At 37.1% G+C, this 17,124-nt stretch overlaps 1 protein-coding gene across 2 annotated transcripts; it reads right to left on the reverse strand.

The window, feature by feature from the left end:
- Positions 1-1,936: 1,936 nt before the first annotated feature.
- LOC137394576 (proton channel OTOP3-like) lies at positions 1,937-16,865 on the reverse strand. 2 transcript variants are annotated; one of them, XM_068081306.1, is made up of 7 exons: positions 16,668-16,865; positions 13,675-13,931; positions 13,146-13,268; positions 10,566-10,728; positions 5,623-5,716; positions 3,484-3,796; positions 1,937-2,942 (listed from the first exon to the last, which is right to left on the reverse strand). In XM_068081306.1, exons 1-7 carry the CDS (start codon positions 16,855-16,857, stop codon positions 2,400-2,402), a joined length of 1,683 nt encoding a protein of 560 aa, XP_067937407.1. In that variant the 5' UTR covers positions 16,858-16,865; the 3' UTR covers positions 1,937-2,399. The 2 variants fall into 2 exon arrangements, with proteins under 2 accessions (XP_067937407.1, XP_067937409.1); XM_068081308.1 differs by lacking the exon at positions 3,484-3,796 and having other exon boundaries at positions 2,776-2,942.
- Between the last annotated feature and the right edge of the window lie 259 nt (positions 16,866-17,124).

Below are 17,124 nucleotides of genomic sequence, written 5' to 3' on the forward strand. Positions count from 1 at the left end.
GTATGACATCACCACCAAGATATTGTGAAAAAAACTTAGGCAGCACACCGATCTATTAGTACTGTTATATATGACAGTGAATGTCAGCTAAAATAGGTAAATGGTAAGATACTAGTAGAACATCTAATCACTTAGTAAATATTGTATGTTACCTACGTGATGGTATTGTTTAAAATGGTAAGACAACTCCTCTATCAGTTCAGATGAAAGCTCTACAACTCTGGTATTGATATAATTAATTTTATTATTTAGATACAGTTATGATCAAGAGAAGGAAACTCAAAGATTCAAAGTACAACTCAGTTTACATCGAGTAGAGTTTGTCTCACGTCCACAAACTAAAAGGTTTCTCCCTTCATTACCCCTAATTGAAGAGGTCGAAGAAATCGGAGATGTCGAGGAGGTTGAAGAAGTTGAGGAAATAAAGGCTACTGATCATAAAAGTAAGTTTTAAATAAAAATGGACATGAGTAACACAAATAAACTGCAATCAAATAAAAAGGAAACTTTTATCCAATTTTGATGTAAAAAGAAGGTAATATTGGATTATTTTTTCTTTAAAATGATTAGAAAACAGCCGTGAATAATAATAAAGTTGTTTAACCAAATGTACAGCTTTGTGGCTATGAGACATGCCATAGAGTAGCAAATGAAACAGCTGTATAAAAAGGCATAAACACTTCATGCATTGAATTGTCTTATTAAAGAAAAGCAGAGGCTATTAGTAAACGTAGAACCTTGTGCTTACTAAATTAAATCTATGGCATACTGAGCATAACTTTATTAGGTTGAAAAAATAATAAGTGAGTCATAGATAAACAAGGTTACCATTGTATTACAGCTTCATGTGCCATGACTAACTTCTCCCTACAGAAAAATGAGACAGGAAACAGGATACAAGACCTGCCTGAGAAAGAACTGAGAAGTAGAGACAAGTTACATAAAGATCAAACAGAGGACACTGAGAACTCTAACGATATCGAAGCTGTTTGGTCAGCAGCTAGCTGTGTTACTGACAGCGCTGTCGAGTTCAATCATACAGGTAGCAACGGTGAGCTATCAGTGACTCAATCCGCCGAGAAAAAGTCAGAAATGGACAGAAAACACAGATTTATCCGTTTATTTACTTCTTGTTTCGGTTCTAATTAATTTTATTATAATAATTTTGTTCAATTTTAAACAATAAATATATATTTCATGCAATATTGATTTACTATTGTGTAACTGACATCTCCAGGTTTGTAGCTATTCCTATAAACTTATTTCGAAGTCAACCTTACAGGACTAATAGAAAAGGTGTTTATTAATCACAATAAGCAGTGCATACACCTGAGGGTGAGTCAGCAGTGATGTCATGAGTGATACTGACTCTTCTTAGTTACACAGACTCTTCTTTCACTTCCTGGGTGCTTCAGAAAGCTTTCCATAACATGTTAACATATCTGTGTTGTTGCGGGACAAACATGAAGAAAAGCTCAAACAATAGACAACAACAGATGTTGTAGAAATAAAAACGTTTATATGAAGGATAAGAAATCTAAGTAATGGGAAGATAACTTCATCATCATAGATACACTGATATTTTGTAGAACAAAGGTAATGGTTTTACAATTATCAGGAATCTCCGCACCCATTGTCGGTACCATATTGACAAGTGTACAATAGTAGAATACTGTGAATGAAAAATCAAACCACTGCTAGCTACTATAATATTCTCCATAATTTCTATTTACACTTACAATTGAGGTTGGAACACTGAAACGAGACAATTAAACATTCTTAGATATTAGTTGGTTACATAAATGCTACTTGTACAAGAGGTGACAACTCTGACTCATTTCAACACTCGGTTGGTCAGACATAACCAATACTTAAAATATGTGTCAGCAATTACAATAAAATTCATTAACCCTTGTTTTGTTATTTGATTCCTCCCAATTTTATTCTTTATTAAATATTCTCATTGGTAAAAAGATTAACCAATGAGGTACAAGGGATGCCAAAACACACCAATCACATAAACATTATAGATCTAACTATGTATTAATGCTATAAAAAACGTATGCCCAGCAGGAAGAACACGCATCAATAGAAATATATACCTGTGTAGTCAGTCGCTGGTTAACAAATATAGCTACAGTATATCTGGCAAACATATTTAATTGCCTTTGCAATCCATTATGTATTATGAATACAATACTTTGTCAACCAGTTATTAACTACATGTATGCTGCCAATAACACCGAGCTCGAGTGTTGGCATGGTAGCAAAACAAAATGTTCATATTTGATACAGTCATTGTGCAAGAGTATGTCTAGAAGTATCCAGCTTTTGCCCCTCCATATACTGTATACTAGTATAGCATATATAACCACCCTGTTAATTGTTATAAGAATTTACTAAAAAATGGTGTCCATTGTTCCTAATATCATATGAACCGAATGGAATCTATAAAAAAGTACCAGAGGGTATGTACTTTGGGTGATGCCGGTCCACGCTGGTTCTCCAAAAACTAACCTGTTTACTTCGCTTGTTTTCAGGAAGTGACCTTCTATGAAGCTGTCAGTTACCCACTTAAAAAAATTACATACACATAAGTACCATAAGATTTCCTTAAGAAAATGTTTTTGCGTCGATTCATGATTTCTCCAAGTAATGCGATGCCTTTCTCTACCTTCAGCTAGTATCAAAAGGAATGTTTGAAAAGCTATTTGGAAAATGTCAATGCTATTGCTAAACAATGAAATTTTGCAAGTATTCTTAAGTGTCTCCTTGGTTTCATCTGTATAAGATGAGTTGGACTCCTTTGAGATGTTTATGATCATGTTAGTCAAGTCTTCATCAAATGCTGCCGATGAAGTAAGTAGTCCAAAATATAAGTAAATGAATTCTCCTGTAGCTGCTCCTAGTAGAAGAATTGTTTCCGGATGAAGTCGCATACCCTGTAGAAGACAGGTGTTCCATTTTAAATACACATTTCAAGATATAATATTTATTTATAGCTAATAAAAAGTATATAGCGGTAGTCAAGTGTATAAAACACAGTATGTACCCCCCCCTTAACTACAAGTAAACATTTGCTTGGATTTATGAAAAATAAAATACTGTCAAATACTTCAATAATCAATAATTTTATCTGTAGAGGTATTGCCGTATTAGAAGCACACTGGAGAAACTAGTGTATCTCTTTACAGCTATTACTGCCCCTACGGCTACTATTACTACTATTATTACTACTACTATTATTACTACTACTATTATTACTACTACTATTACTCCTACCACTACTACTATTACTAATACTACCTTTACTGCTACTCCTACTACTATGTACTACTATTACTTCTATTACTGCTACTATTATTTCTACTGCTACTACTACTGCAGCTACCAACCAGATAGCTAGAAACAATAATTCAGGCTACATTGTGCTGTCGAATTTTATTAACAAACAACAATTACTGCAATATACAAGCACCTTACCTCTAGTGTCCTCTTTTTACTCATTATATAGGCACCAGCTGCACTTGCCATCAGTAACACAATGTAATAGACTAGTCTAACAATGTAGAATGACAACTCCAGACTTTGGTGCAAATCAGGAAGGTATCGTAACGCTTCTAGGAGAATCAGTATGAGCGAGCAGACGATTGCAAGATTAAAAGCTAAGACACAAGGTTTCATTTGTGTGTCTTGGTTTAATGGATAAATGGCGTTGTGATGCATGACACCATCTCTGTTGAAATCGTCTTCTCCTGTGATAAGTGGAGCATCATCTTCGTGGTCATCTGAGTGACTATTATTAGAATTACAAATATAGAGTTTAAGGTTGGAGACTTTATTCAGTCTGATAAGAATAGGAAAATACTCAGATTGAAGCTCAACAATTCCAAGAATTTGTTACTCAGAATTACCTAATGACTACCTAATGATGTACTGCATGTTGATGCACTACATATTGATGCAATACTTATCAATGCATTATTTACTCATGCAATACCTATTGAAGCACGACCTAATGATGTACTGCATGTTGATGCACTACATATTGATGCAATACTTATTAATGCTCTATTTACTCATGCATAACCTATTGATGCATGACTTAATGATGTACTGCATGTTGATGCACTACATATTGATGCAATACTTATTAATGCACTATTTATTCATGCAATACCTATTGATGCATGACCTAATGATGTACCACATGTTCACACACTACATATGGACACACTATCTACTAATGCACTGCTTAGTGATGCTCTATATATTGATGCACTATCTACTGCTGCACTATCTATATATGCATTATCTACTGGTGCACTGCCTATTAAAGCACTATCTACTGATGCACTGCTTGTTGCTGCACATATTAATGCATTATATCCTGTTGCCCTACTTATTAATGAACTAGCTACTAATGCACTGCCTATTGATGCACTACCTAATGATGTATTGCATGTTGACACGCTGCAGATTGATGCATTATCTACTAATGCGTTCCTCATTGATGCATTACATATTGATGCACTATCTACTGATGTACTGCTTGCTTGTTGCTGCACTACGTATTAGTGCATTATCTCCTGTTACACTACTTATTGATGAGCTATTCATGTATAACCTACTGAAGCTTTCCTTTTGAAGTGTTAGCACTCAAACTAGTTAGTACTAGTATTAGTACTGTAAAAGTTAGTACTTTCACAGTACTGCAGCATTTATATCCTATAAGATTTCCACAACTGTTTTCATTTACCATTTTAACTTCATCAGCTAACAAAGATGGATTTATTTATCATTTAATAAAATATATTAACTTGCATTATATTTTCATAGTTGATCCTAATTATATTATTATTACAATTACCGCATAACCTTTTTTTGATATAACTTATTTTGCTGTTCTTGTTTTTCAATTGCATCGCATTTTAAATTGTTACTCAACTTTTCAGATGTTAAACCTAAATATTTTAACATGCCACTTTCTACCAAGAATCAGTAATAAAACACATTGTATAGAAATAAAGACCTTCTTGTTCTCTTGATCCGATACACACGTTATATACTGTTCTGAGAGTGTCTAGGAGCCTAGTAGAATAACTGACAACTATTGAGCCAATTGAGAACTAAATTAATTTAATTTATATGCGGCCAGCATTACATTGTATTTTAAATGAAGCTAGTCCACCACTATCTTGGCTGGTCTCCCAAAACACCGGCCGGCCACAGCCTTTCTCGACTGATAGGAAAGTGGCCTAGCCCTGCCATGCAAAACGAGAGACAGCTCGGTTCCATCAGGTCAAGAGGAGGGTTGAACGGCCTGACCAAAAGTGCAACTAGCTGGACGCTGACCATCTCTAGAGAAAACAACCGGCTCTCAAAACAAAGTAGGTGAAGCGTAAAGTATAAAAGACAGCGGCCAAGCCCAAAAGAGCCGGAGCACAGACAGCCTTAGAGTTGGATTGTCGTTGAATATTGCATGCTCTCCTTTATAAAATATACCCTATATGCAAATATATTTTCACACTACTCAAACAAGTTGCTGATTCTGAATGGAGAAGTAAAGGGCCACTCACTGCTGATCCTTTACTATACGCGACTCAATGATTAACCACTTACCTATTAGAATCTTCAGATTGTCTTTCTTCATTCGTGTTAGTCTCAGAATCTTCTGGTGATGGTTGGTCTCCAGAACTTTCTCTCGACTCATTGTCTGTCCAATAAAAAAGTTTAATTGGAAAGTATTAGTAACAGAGAGATAGACACCAAAGTATATATGCAGCAGAGAATTTTTTATTACAAGCTGAACACCCGGTGTAGTATGAGTCATAAAAAGGTTTTGTACAGAAAATGTTTTTGGTAATTAATATATACCATATTTACCACTCCAAATTTTAAATGAAGATGTTTGTTTATTTCTTTGTGTGCCATAAGTTTATGCTATAGATACATATACATGTATTTATAGAATTTTGGAAACATCTCGGCCCGAATTTTTCTTCTAGTACAATGGCAGTCTTATGAGCCATTGAAGATTGGCAGATGTAATAAGTATATCCACAATTATTCAATAGTATAGCAAAGCGGTCGCGTAACGTAGTGGTTACGGGCCTATTCTAGTTCTATTCTAGTTCTATTCTATTCAGTTCCATTCTAGTGTGAAACGTATTTTTATTTCTATTAATTCAAGTGTGCATATTTTAATTACTATAACTAAACACAAAACAAACCAACAAACAGAGAACTCTGGGCGCTTATAGCAGGCTCAATCAGCCCCTTACTGAAGAGATTCTGCAGCTGGCATTCCGCCTCAACCTCTTCCAGTCTGAGCCAGTGAGGAGATTGAATTATAAGCCAGGGCCCCTTCTTCAGTTAAATGAAGTGCTCCACTTCAAAGATTCTACCACAGTAGGAAGACCCTATGGGCAGCTCTCTGCCAGCCCACAGAACAGCCATTTCAGACTTGGCTAGTACCACCATGTCTCTCACCACCTGCAACTTGGTAAGTAACAGCCACCCATGTCTATTCATGCAGGTCAATGGTTCCTCGTCGACAGAGACCATGGGCTGCTGAAACTCTATATCACATCGATGAGCCACCAAGAATAGCATCCTCAAAATGGTATCTTCACTGATATGGCTAACTACAAAAACCTCCTTGGTCTTCGCATCTTAGAGTCATACTGGCAACCATACAACTTTAGCATGGCAGCTGTGTCCCATGGGTTAAGAGACCATTTGTGTCACTCTCCTTGAGCATGTCTTTCATGCCCTGAGGGAATCTGTCAAATACATGTACTTGTTTACTCAGTGAGTTCATGGTCGCACTAGTATTAAACTCGAAACCACAGTGCCAAACAGAAACAGGATAGACCACCCCTGCAACTTCTCTGGGAAGAAGAAATTTGAAGAATGGGACTGGTTCAGAGCCTGTGCTCTGATAGGCTTGGCATCCCCTTTCCTCGAGAAACAAGATATCTGGCACTGAACACTCCTGAATCCCCTGGAGCAGACATCTGGTGTATTAACTTGGCTCGGAAGTGGGGTGCGGTATAAACTGGCTCTGCCACTTTGGGACGAGTATAACTGGAGTGGCTCAGAACCTGGTCACGGGACGGTGGAATAACAAGCCTTATGAAGCTTTTGTACAGGGTGTCCTATCTAGTAGTTTAATAACATTTTTGGTTTGGGCACTAATCTTCATATTTGTTTATTTGTCTTTTTCTGTAATACTTATTCATTTAGTCATGAAATTGGAAATATCTCATGCCAAATCTTACCAATTTTTTCGAGATTTATATTTTTTTACTAAATTTCTCTATTTTTCTATACATTTTTTTAAATACCTCTCTGTGTACAATAATCTTATGCAAGATTCTGCAACTATTTATGCACATTTTTGCATAATATCTTATCTTATATTTGGCATGTGCAAGACATGTGACAAAAACAGAAAATTCCCCCGTCACGTGACCAGGTTCTGAGCCACTCCAGTTATACTCGTCCGCCACTTTGAAGGTAGCCTGTCTTGACAAACTGTTGTTTTTGCGGAGTTGTCCCTCCATCGAGCGGGCGAGTAACACAACAGCTTGTCACAAGATGTACTGCACTTGATGCGTCAGCTGCACTAAAAGGGAGTTGTTCTCTTCCGTCTATGCGGCTTGGTTGCGATGTTATGGCGGTCGCTCCATTGGTAATCATAACGGATGTCGCGCAAAAAATTTATGTGGAAAGAAATAAGATTACAACGTTTAACCAAAGACCAGTCTCTGTTTTAAACTTTAGTAAAACTTAAAAATAAAATAAATTGAAAATAAAATCCAGAAGAACAAATAAAACTGACTGATACAAAAATAGAAATAAAACTGACTAAGCGCACAAATAACGACATGTTTAGTCGCTGTTGTTGCTTAAGTTCTCAAGTTCTACTAAAGTTTACCGCAGAGACTGGTCGCTAGTTAAACGTTATATTCTTAGTTTTTTCTACATAAAATTTTGCGCGAATTTCATTATGATTACCAATGGAGTGACCGACATGACATCACAACCAAGCCGCATAGACGGAAGAGAACAACTCCCTATAAGTGCAGCTGATGCATCAGGTGCAGTACGTCTTGTGACAACCTGTTGTGTTGCTCGCTCGCTCGATGGGGGAACAACTCCGCAAAAACAACAGTTTGTCAAGACAGGCTACTTTGAAGGCAAACTTCTGATGAGTTGCAGGCCTGGTCTCTCTAGAATGGTGTCGCTAAGATTTAGGCATCCAGACTCCAGCTTCTCTGAAGTTTCTTGGTAGTTCCAGGTATTTAGAGCAGAATACTTTCATGTCGCCTCCTCATCTCTAATGAATATGTCAGGAAACTTTTGCGTCACCTCCCCGTTCTGAGTGGGCATGACAGATAATCTTGGAATCACTCTCTGATCATTTTTTGAAGCCTTCTTCATTAGCATTCAGCTTGGCCAGTGTTAAACCTCTTTTTCTAAGGCTTGAACAGTTGGAGCCTTGATGCAACCAGCACTCAGCATTACTGATGTGGCCTTTGACCATTTCCCCGTTTCAACTGCTTTTTGACAAGGCTGTCTCTCTGAATGTGTCTCTGGCCCCGAAAACTCCAACAATGGGCCATGTCATTCTTCCTACAGCTGCCAGAGCTGCTTGGTCAGCTGTTGGGCCAGAAGTGCAAGCTGTCTGACGGTCTGGTCTTGAACAATTGTCGCATGCACGGCTGGTCTCTCCTTCACAGACTAGATTGCAGTCTATTGATGCTCCCTAGACCAGATCTGAAAAAATTCAGTACCAGTTCCGACTGCATAGGTCACTGTAGAGGTTGGCAAACCAACACATGCCTTTGCAGGCCAGGGTTGTTCAGTGTACTGAAGAACATCTCATCCGCAATATTGTTCCCGTGAGATAATATTCCAGTAGGTTGCCATAGGCCACTCGGACCAGTAGCTCTGCCCAGATGGCATGCTCCTGAAAAGTAGTTGCTATGGCCTTCTGCAAGATCCTCGGTTTACACTGAGCCTGTCAAGGCTAGAAACCGAACTGAGCTCTTAGGCTTCTATGATGGCTTCTATAAGCTCTGATGGCTTCTGTGCTCCACATCGGCTGGCATCGGCCTATCTGCAATTTTTGCTTCTTCTTTCAGCACTTCATGTTTTGCTTTTTCCTCCATTTTGCACCTCTTAGAGATGAAAAATGCTAGCTACCACCATTCAGCCATTTGCCTTGTCTACATTTTGGAAGTGAATTATAAAGTACTCTATGCCTCTTGAGTCGTCATACTGGGGTGACTTGAACTGGTGGGCTAGGGCTGAGCCTGGGATACCACCATCGACTTTACTAGCACACTGGCCAGACGGTCCGTACTTTTGTCCACACTTCGAGCATGCCTGTCGGCCATTTCAGCACCTTCTCTTATGAAGGCTATCACTAGTTCGGAGGGTATTTTACCTCTAGATACTTGTTGTCCCTAGGTCTCTCCTCTTATTACTGCTAGGGTAGCCTCAGTTTGCTCATTCAGTGTTCTGCTGGTTTCTGTGGAGTCAAGAGATTCAAAGTCCTACTGCTGCCACCAGTGTAAAGAACACTGCTGTGTTTCTTTACTACCCCACAAAAAATCAAACCACTTTGAGAATAGAAAACAAATATATATATTTCAGAAGTGTATATGTATACATTCAAGAGTGCGCATACAATTGAACTGCATCAAGTAAAACCTCTAGGTGCTCTGCCTTCCTTGGCTCATCACGGCTCCTTATATATGAAGCGTATGAATAGGCTTTGCCCTCTGCTGGGAAAACCGACTCAGTAACAGGTCAGTTCTTCTAGAGCTGGCTTGCTAGCAGCTTGGTGGTTTATCGGCCAGATCGATTGCAGATTGGTTTTTCATCTGCTAGCTCGGTCACAGATCGGTCTTCTTCTCTGCCAGCTCATTGACTAGTCTTACTGTCCTACTGGCCGACGGTCAGCTGTACTTTTGGCCGGATTAAGGACTGGCTCAGTTCCTCATTGGTTTAATCCAACGGGGCCTATTTGAGTCTCTGGCAGCTCAAAAGGTTCGAGTCGGCCTCCTGGCCTCAGTATCGCCGGCCGGTCATGCTGGCTCCCCTTGGCCTATCGCCTTCCATTACAATATCTCACCAAACAACAACAGTTTCATTCACAACAAACTTATTCACTAAGATAGCATACATGTGATATCGATAGCTAGATAGCGTAGAAGGAATATTGTCAGCTAGATAGCATAGAGGTGATATTCACAGCTAATCAGCATAAAGGTAATATAGAGGGCTAGGTGGCATAGAGGCGAAATTGATAGCTAGATAGCATAATGTTGAAGTTAGAAGTAAATGCTATTTGATTCCTGTTTGTTATCAGGAATTGTAGTCTGTCAATGACAATGTTGTAACAAGCTTTTTGACTTGGTACTAGAACTTAGAGTTTACCACTACCCATGTAATTTTAAGTAGAGCATCAAACTCAGCAACTAGCCAACCTTGTCATCAGATACATACATGTACATGCATGCTGTGCCAAACACTGCCATTGGTTTACCCACCATTATCTGGCCAACCGCTTAACATGCTAAACAGCATTCCAGCAGCAATAAGACAAAACTCCATCTCAAAGGGATATAGGTAGGGCTCAGCTTTTACAAGTGCGTTTTGAAGTAGGGTTGTTTCATTCAGGCAATGGTCTTGCGCTTTCACATGGAACTTGTCCTAAAAATGTTGCTATCAACATTTTATGTACAATATGAGAACATATATTATGTAATCTTAAAGGTTGACTTGCAGCAAAATTCACATTACAGTTATTTGGTATCAAAATATTCACCATGTCTTACTCTATTGTGTTGTAGATGCCAAATATGTGGAAATGTGATTACAAGCTCTTAAAAGCTCAAAAACAAAGAGTTAATTGCATCCATCATGAAAACGCCGTAGTTGGGAATCTTTTCATTACAATGACGTACTCAAACATTGTGGTCATTGTTTTGACACGTGCTGTTATCACGTAAATTTAAAGGCCCACAAAAGGCTCAATATAAAACTTTTTGTGGCACTAGTTTATGACAAACACTTCGGGTTCTACCGGAGAAACCTTATCAAATATAGATGCTCGCTACTTTACAGTTTCATTTCAGCTTGGTCTAATCATCTAGTGGTAATCTGATCATGTGACCCTTACTTCCTGCTAAATGGCGCAAACAATTTCTGCAACGTTTTAACTATCACAGGTGACTAACAGGCTCCTCATGTTTATCAGAGGATAATATGCAATCCTTTGAGATAAGGTTAAAAAATTAAACAAATTTTTATGGTAGGTTTTGAGATATCAGTGCTCAAAGTGACAGCATTACAATGATGATGAAATAGATGCATAAGGACAATAGACATGGTTTTATTGAATGCGTGAAGTATATTTATGAAATTTTTCGATGAATGAAGTTGCATGAAAGTGTAAACAGAAGCCGTGAAAGTGTAAGCAGAAGTGTTAAACTACGTCCCATTTGAGCCATTTTGGAAAGGGATTCCAATCTACGGCATTTTCGTGATGACTGCAATTAACTGTTCGTTTTTGAGCTTTTAAGAGCTTGTAATCGCATTTCCACATATTTTGCACCTACTACACAGCAGAGTAAGACATTGTGAACTTTTTGATACCAAATAACTGTAATGTGAATTTGGTTGCAAGTCAACCTTAAAATGAATTTAGCTTACTAAACACATACTTGAAGGGAGTTTTAGTATGTATTTTAGTAAACTTCAAGCTTTGAACTAAAGTTTTATCACTCATCTGCTTGTGAATTCATTTTTACCATAATGGATAATGCTTAGCGGCAACATAGCATATCGTCATTTTTGTTATTTCGTTGAATCAGTACAACAATCATCAAACTTTAAGTTCAAGAGAAATTGTTGTTGATATATATGATTGAAATATTTGTTATTGTATGGCGGAAAGCAAATTCACCCTAGTAGGACAAAAAAGCATCGTGTTTCATAGAGTCAGGCAAAAAATATTTTATAGCAGGGGAATTGTAACCCGTGAGCGCAATTTATCAATTAATACGTCATTTAGCGTGTGAAATCGGAAAAACAGAAAGCGGTATATGAGAAGAGCAATAGAATTTTGAAAACTGTGTAGCTCAGTGGTTAAATGCGTGCTTAAAAACCAGCGGTAAAAGTCTTCGTGATTTCAAATCCAGCATGAAGCGAGCTTTTCATTCCAAGCTTTTAATAACTACAGTTGCACAGACAGATATCTGAACAGACAGATGACGGAAAACTTTGAGATTTATATATATATATAATGTAATAGCGGAATTCCCGGCATTGCACGGGTATTAAAAATCAGCTTATAAACAATGAGAGGTAATGTAGTTGACTGCCACTTGCTATTAGCCTGGCATGGTGCCAATGGCTAATTTGAGTAAGCTTACTAATAAGAGCTAACTACTTGCTCTCACAATTGAGCACGTATAAAATTACGCTACCGCTCTCAATGAGGTTGCGCCGTAACGGAGAGCGGCAGCGTATTTGCACCCATATAACAACATATATTCCCCTAATAAATCCATTAAGCTTGTGTGGCTTAACTGTTAAGGAATTGGGCTGGTGAATAGGAAGGTCCATGATCAAATCATCTGCAATACTGTGTCTTTATTCCAAGATTTTAATAGCTAAAGCTGAACAAACACACATACCAACTTTGAGAATATATATATATATACATGTATGTATATACATGTATATATGAAGTTTATTAAAAACTACAGGTTAAAATCATTACTACTAATATTAGTATAGTAATGATTTTAACCTGTAGTTTTTAATAAACTTGATACACAGCTCTAATTGACTCGATTATTGAGCACTTTACTTTACAGTGTAAACTACATATACTGTATGTATATATATATTATGTTATATATATACATGTATGTACATACGTTATGTTATATACATTATTATACATATATTGCAAATATTGTAATATATGTGCATATTCTAATATACATATATATTTTTAATATATATCATATATACATGTATATTACAATATATACATATTGTAAACTTATATATATATAAATTTGCAATGTTATCAAACTGTATCAGTCCCTACCACATACCTTAGTTTCCTGGAAAAAGGTGAAAATGTAAATAGATGCATTAGATGCTAGTAGTGTCATTATGCAGAGCTTGTCACTACGAGACGTTGATCTACTGCCTTTCAATCTTACAAGGAAAGACAACTACAAATATATTCAGATTAGATCATACTAGGAACGATAGGCACAATTTTAGGTTCACATAAAAAAAATTTAATAAGACGAACCATTTTATAAAATCATGTTGATAGTCTTTTAAAGTCACCCTAGTTTGTTAGCAAATGTAGCAAGTAGTTCATCATTTCACAAACTGTGGCTAATAAATTAAATAGGCAATAAAAAGGTTCTAACATACCAAAAAAAAGGTGAAAATAGCCAAAAGGTCAATGAGATAACATAGAAGCTAATCTAACTATCAAGCCTTTCTCATTATCAACGTGTTGTTAATCAGGTAGACAGTCTTTCTGTCTAAAGAGTCTTTCAATATTTTGAACACCAAACTCCTACCTAATATGGGCATGTCTTATAGTTTGTCCCCTATGCGACTTACCTGAAGTATTATGGATAGTGTCTTGAATATATTAAGGATTATGTACACAGTGTTGTCATAAGTTAACTTCTTTGTTAACACATTTGTTATGACCAGACTGTGATTGTTTACTACATCTGCTGTGCATTGTATACATGCAGCGATCTCTAGAAAGTTTAAAACTATAGCTCCAATTGCAAATACATAGAGGCCAACATAAGGAACATAATGGTAGACTCCGTGTACTCCATTCTCTCTTCTCTCTAGACGCACCATTCCTACAATTAAACCATTTCTTAATCTATATATACACATCTCAAAGTTTTTCATTTGTCTGTCCAGCTATGGTGATTAAATTCCAGCAATAAAAAACCTGTAGCGCAGAAGATTTGACCCCAGGACCTTCCGTTCATAAGGCGGCAAGCTAGCCCATTATGCTGCACAGGATGCAAAGAATGCATCGGGTGAATGAGTCAATATCTGAGTTAAATTTTGCATAGCGACTCTGCGTTAAGCGCAACATCACCAAAGCTTGCTCTCATGGCTCATATTAGTAAGTTTAGCAATACTAGCTTACTCAAATTAGCCATTGGCAACTGCATTACCTGCCAATATTTTTAACCTGTTTTTAATACCCGTGCAATGGAGGGCATTCGCCTAGTCGATCTATATATTTCACAAAGTTGATCGTGTGTGTATCTGTCATCGTTGTGTGTGTCTAGCTATAGCTATTAAAATTTTAGAATAAGGAATCCGGATTGAGAAGACTTGATCTCAAACGCTTCAGTTCACCAGTCCGATGCCTTACCAACTCAGCCACAGGAGCTTGATGAATTCGTTGAGCGATATATGTCGCTATATGGGAGCAAATACGCCGCCGCTCTTCGTCACGACGCAAAATGATGGCATAACATCATGAGAAGCGGTAGCTCTTATGAGTAAGCTAGCTCAAATTATCAATTGGCAGTGTGCCAAGATAATAACAAGTGGCAGGCAACTCTCATTACCTTTCATCGTTTGTAAACTGATTTTTAATACCCGGGCAACACAGGGTAGCACAGCTAGTTTAAATATAAGTGTGACTGTTTGTCAGCCTGTGTGTTCGTCTGTCTGTTTTAGTAACAAAAATTTGCTTGGCTGAGTATTCAATTTCAGAACCTTCACTCCTGAAGGCAGCTTACCCTTTAAACTAAACCGTCAACTAACCACAACAGTTGATAGGAGTGAGGATATTTATTAAATCAGTTAAAATATGCATAATGACATTGCATCACACATACCACGATTACCAGCTAGCCTCATGGTCTCACTAGTTGAATGCCAGACGTTGCATGGGTAATAAAACAGCTTATAAATAGTTGCAGGTAATGTAGTGTAAAGGTAATGTAGCAGGTAAAGCCACGTAGGTAATGCAACGTTTATAAGCAATTTTTATTATCCGTGCAATGCAGGACATTCAGCTAGTTATATAAATAAAAATCACCTGAACAATGTACGCATGAAAATCTGATGAGTAACAAGTTTTCCTTATTATAACTTAAATAGTCTTTCTACGAGATCTAAAACAGGAATAAGTGTGATTATAAGCATTTCTATAGCTCATAGTATCACAGACAGCCTTCCAGAAGAGCAAGTTATTTTCTTCTCTGAGAGAGTAAGGAAAGAGGAAGATAGAGTTTGGGTTCAAATTTCAAACTTTTTGATGCTTTATGAATACTTAAAACCAAGGCTTTTTCATAGTCAGGTTAATAAGGTGCTACAAGTTTAGTCTGCACTCCTTTAAGAGTTTATCACCTACTAGACAAATCTTATCAGCATGCAGACAGCCCAGTTTATTGGAGTGTACTTGTGATAACAGAGATTAATAAAGGAGCCTTATGATGAATATATGTGCCGACACAATTCAGTTAGCAAACCAATAGCAGATCTAGACTGTGGTTCATTAGTTAAACATTTTTTATTTATCCCACGCCCAAATGAGCGGAGCGAAGTTTGAGAGTTTTTATGATAAATGCATGTGCACACAACTTACGAAAATTATTCATCAACAGTGTCGCAAACCCTCGTCTCGAAATCTCATCAACAAATTTAACCATCGTTTTGTAGAGTCGTTTAAGTATAATAACGATACAAAACACATATAAACCTATTCAAATATATTACCAAGTCTTTGAAAAGTGTCGACAGTATCTTAAGTTAAGACCGGAAATTGAAACGCCGAGCGACAGAGAATAGAGCGATTAAGTCGTGCGAATTTGACGAAAAAATAACGTGCACATTTCACCAGTCTATAGCATTGTCGAATTGCCGAAGGTTTCTGTAATTAACGTAGGAGTACTGAAATCGTTTCATTTTTGCCAATTTCAAAGTAACTGACACTTTAGACACTTTTGAGTACTTTGGTATTCCAACTGATGTCCAACGCAGTGTAAGTAAAGGAAATGACGATGATATTTTTTCTAACGGTTCTTATGAGATTATTACGATAATTAATTATAAGTTTGGATGACTACAGAACAATGACTACGTAGTACAGATTTTCTAAAAATCTATATAAATATCACAACTTCTTGATATTGTTAGCTATGACGTTTTGAAACGTAAACAAAATTGTGCATTGGTTTTATATTACTACTATATTAATAGTATTGGTTATTCTAATAATATCAGTGCATTTTACTTCTAATATTGGCCAATATTGCATTTCTCCTATTGCAGGGGGAGAGATATAAACATATAATCTTTTCCTTTCATTATTGCTATTTGTTGTATATAATAACACCCACACCCAGTACATTACAGCTACCATTGCAGTTATCCTATTGCACTGCAGTGCCATTTGACTGCTAATATTGCATTTCTCAACCATCAGTACCCTTTCTTTTTCCCCAATATCACTTTGGTCGTGGGATGTATGGCAGGGGAATTTCTAGTTAATATAATAGAGTATGATTAAAATCTACAGAGACTACTAAACAACTACTAACCTTAGTAAAAACATGTTTGCTACTTACCAATGAGGATAAGAGACATGCAGATCATGCCTGATATGGTTAGGAGTATGAGAAATAGTTGCACGTCTGCTGAAGTGATAACAGGAACGACAGCAAGCCATTGGGTTAAAGTAAGAGTCAATCCAAGGCATACAACATTGATAATAACAAGTGTAGCAGTCAGAGCAAATCTATTAACCTCAATAGCCATGGAGTCTTTAGTTTTAGTTACTAGTTATGCAGAGATTGCTTCAACTCTTGATAGACTAGCTAGAACACTGTAGAACAATCTAGAACAGTCTAGAAGAGTCTGCCGCATCAATGATGATGTTTACTAGTGACAAGCACAACTTCCTCATTCGCTCTCTTTCAGCAAAAGCATTGAGACTGAGGTTTCATAGGATGATGGGAAACCAATGCTTCCGACTGACACTATTGGTGGAAAATTGGGCATCATCTCTCATGCAACAATTGTCTA

The sequence above is a fragment of the Watersipora subatra genome, chromosome 4, assembly GCF_963576615.1.
Source record: "Watersipora subatra chromosome 4, tzWatSuba1.1, whole genome shotgun sequence".
Classification (NCBI taxonomy): domain Eukaryota; kingdom Metazoa; phylum Bryozoa; class Gymnolaemata; order Cheilostomatida; family Watersiporidae; genus Watersipora; species Watersipora subatra.

Coding starts and splice junctions, on each gene's coding strand:
- LOC137394576 (XM_068081306.1), bottom strand. CDS start 16,857: ATGGCTATTGAGGTTAATAGATTTGCTCTGACTGCTACACTTGTTATT. Junction 3,797..5,622: donor CAATCTGAAGATTCTAATAG/GTAAGTGGTTAA, acceptor TTCTAATAATAG/TCACTCAGATGACCACGAAG. Junction 2,943..3,483: donor GTAAAAAGAGGACACTAGAG/GTAAGGTGCTTG, acceptor TGTCTTCTACAG/GGTATGCGACTTCATCCGGA.